Here is a 2916-nt window from a genome sequence, read left to right on the forward strand (position 1 = left end):
ATATATATATATATATACATACATATATATATATTATGTTTTTTTAAATTTTTACCCATAATATTGTTTGTTCTAGTGTTTTGTTAAAAAGAAAAGTACCAGCCAGATACTGAGTTTTGTCACCACCATCCCCCACACCAAAATAGTTATTCAAGATCATAAGGATATAAGTGTGCATTATTTGTTGTTACCTGCTTGGTACTTGGTAGCTTTGTGGCTAAGGTCGAAGTTTTCCAGTCATTCTGAGAGACATCATCAGAATAGAGTTGACTCCTTAATCCTACCAACTGAATATTCCTGTTTCTCATTTCACTGGGACTTTTGGGAATGACAACAGAACTATCCGTTTGGTTGATCAATTGTCTTCTTTCACTGCGAGAGTTCAATGAGGGATTCATTACTTCAACTCCTCCTCCTTGTGCTGCATTTCTCGCTCTATTACATCGTATTATGCATGTTGCTATAGACACCACTACAGCTATAGATACAATCATGGCCACTAACACTATTACTATTGCAAAATCTACTTCAACCATTTCATTCAAATTTTTGTTTATGGCAGGCATAATCCTAGAAGTCTTATTGCTGACAGTCAGCGTCAAAGTCACTGTTGTCATTGCAGATAAGACTGGTGTTCCACTATCTTTGACAATAAATTCTAAATTATAAGATCCAACATCATCTTGGTAAACTGGACGAGAAAAAGATAAAACTCCAGTGTAAGGATTCACACTAAACAAATGTTTGTCATTGCCTCTGAGTATTTCATATTTGAGAAAAGCATTTGTCCGGCTGTCTCTGTCAAAGGCTTTCAGAACTGTGATATTAGTTTTTTTGTTGGGATAATAATGGACATCAAGACTAAAAGGGTTAACACTGGGAAAAGAAAAGTACGGGGCATTGTCATTCTCGTCCATTACTTCGATGAAAACATTTGCTGTGTTATTAAAAGAAGGTTTACCATTGTCTTTGACAAAAACTTGGAATTTGTAAATGTTTTTAATTTCATGATCCAATGGTTTTCTTGTAGAAATAAATCCATAATTTGTGATCTGGAAAGGAAAATTATATTTATTATTGGTCAAAAGGGAATAGGTCAGTTGACCTCCTTGTCCTAAATCGGGATCAGTAGCATTGATAAAACCAATGGGAAAATTAGCTTTTTTATTTTCATAAGTCAAAAACTTGAATGTTGATTTCGTGAATTTTGGTTGTACATCATTGACATCCATGACTTGGATAGAGAATTTTCTTTTAGTTTGTAATGAAGGAGAACCTTGATCCTCACAGGAAATAGTTATATCGTAGTGGTCCTGAACTTCCCTATCAACTGGATCCTTTAAATTTACTTTGTATTCTTTTGATTCCAACATTAAAAGCTGAAATTTATCATGGTGAAGTTCACAGGTTACCTCACCATTAAGTCCAATGTCATTATCAGTGACCATGACATATGCAATGAAGCTACCAACATCAGTATCTTCTGAGATAGTTGCTGAGCTCTCACTAACGGGAGACACAAAATTGACATCAATACTTGGATAATTGTTTTGTTGGTTGATAATATTTACAAGAACCAGAGCAGCTGAGCTCAATGGTGGTTTTCCTTTGTCAGTTGCTCGCACATATAATTCATTGAGGAGTTTATTTCTTAGTGGGAAAATTTGCTGCAAGTAGATCTCACCAGTTCTTTCATTTAGCATGAAATGACTTTTAGTTGATGCAGCAGTCTTTGAACTGAAATGATAAGAAACCTTACCATTATCACCTGAGTCTAAATCAGTTGCTGTTAATGTAATAATTGGCATCATTCTGCTTGCTTTGTTCTTGGTGGTAATGTTATAAACCTTTCGTAAAAAAACTGGAGTATTGTCATTAACATCAGTAACTGTTACTTTGACAATTAAAACACTTTCTTTGGGTGGTAAACCACCATCTTTAGCTACAATCTCAAGAACATATTTATCTTGCTTTTCTCTGTCTAATTTTTCTTTTAAGAAAATTGAAAGTTCTGATATTCCATCGACACTTTTGGAAGTCGATAATGCAAATGGATTATCTATATTATTTCCAAGGTGGTAGCTTATTTGAGAATTCTGGAGCCCAACATCTCTGTCAATTGCATTTGGGATTGATCGTCGCACTCCAATGCTAGCATCTTCTGAAAACTGAATGTTAATCTCTTCATCTTTAAATTTTGGTTGGTGATCATTGATGTCTTGAATAACAACACGCACTTTTAAAATCTTTATAAATGCTTTTGCTTGTTGAATGGCAATTTTTATGGTTTTGAAACATTCTTGATTATATGAACAAAGTGTATCACTATCAAGTGTCTGAGCAGTATATATTTTTCCTGATTTTGTGACATTGAATAATTGAGAATTTTGAGTGACACTGCGTTGAAATTGACTGAAAGTTACCTTACTTCGGTCAGTCAGTAAATTGCTATCATATAAATGCATATCTACAGCAATATCCCCAAGGTAAGTCCCTTCTTCTTCTCCTTCTTTCACATAATATGTAAAGTCTATACACAGGCAGTAGTGTAAGTATAACAAGCAAATGCCAAAATTTAGCTGCATATTTCCTCTGTGTTATAAAGGAATATCCTGAAAATGGAAAACAAAGAAAAGATTTTATTCAGTGCATGAAAATATTTCAAAAGAAATAATTTTGAGTTATGAGGTTTAAGGCCAGATTAATAATAAAAGAACTGAAATCTAGAGGGAGATGTCTTTTCATTATGGCAAGTAAAATTAATGTAAAAAAATATTATTTTAATGTTGTTAAAAATTGGATGGAAAAGAAATTATATTTGTTTATGAAATATCTTCTTTTAATTATTTGAATTTCAAACGTGGAGACCTGATGAAGTCAATCAAAGAATAACTGATATATATATATATATATATA

The 2916-nt window shown here is 32.9% G+C and overlaps 1 protein-coding gene across 4 annotated transcripts in view; it reads right to left on the bottom strand.

Moving 5' to 3' along the window:
• The window catches only part of LOC106874176 (protocadherin-11 X-linked), a 105502-nt gene that overhangs the window by 12244 nt on the left and 90342 nt on the right, over positions 1-2916 (bottom strand). For all 4 annotated transcript variants that reach the window (XM_014921829.2, XM_014921831.2, XM_014921830.2 and 1 more), the window contains exon 3: positions 192-2612. In XM_014921829.2, coding sequence (XP_014777315.1) covers positions 192-2585 — 2394 coding nt within the window. In that variant the 5' untranslated portion in view covers positions 2586-2612. The remainder of the gene's footprint in view (positions 1-191; positions 2613-2916) is intronic.

This window comes from Octopus bimaculoides, chromosome 14 (genome assembly GCF_001194135.2).
Source record: "Octopus bimaculoides isolate UCB-OBI-ISO-001 chromosome 14, ASM119413v2, whole genome shotgun sequence".
Lineage (NCBI taxonomy): Eukaryota > Metazoa > Mollusca > Cephalopoda > Octopoda > Octopodidae > Octopus > Octopus bimaculoides.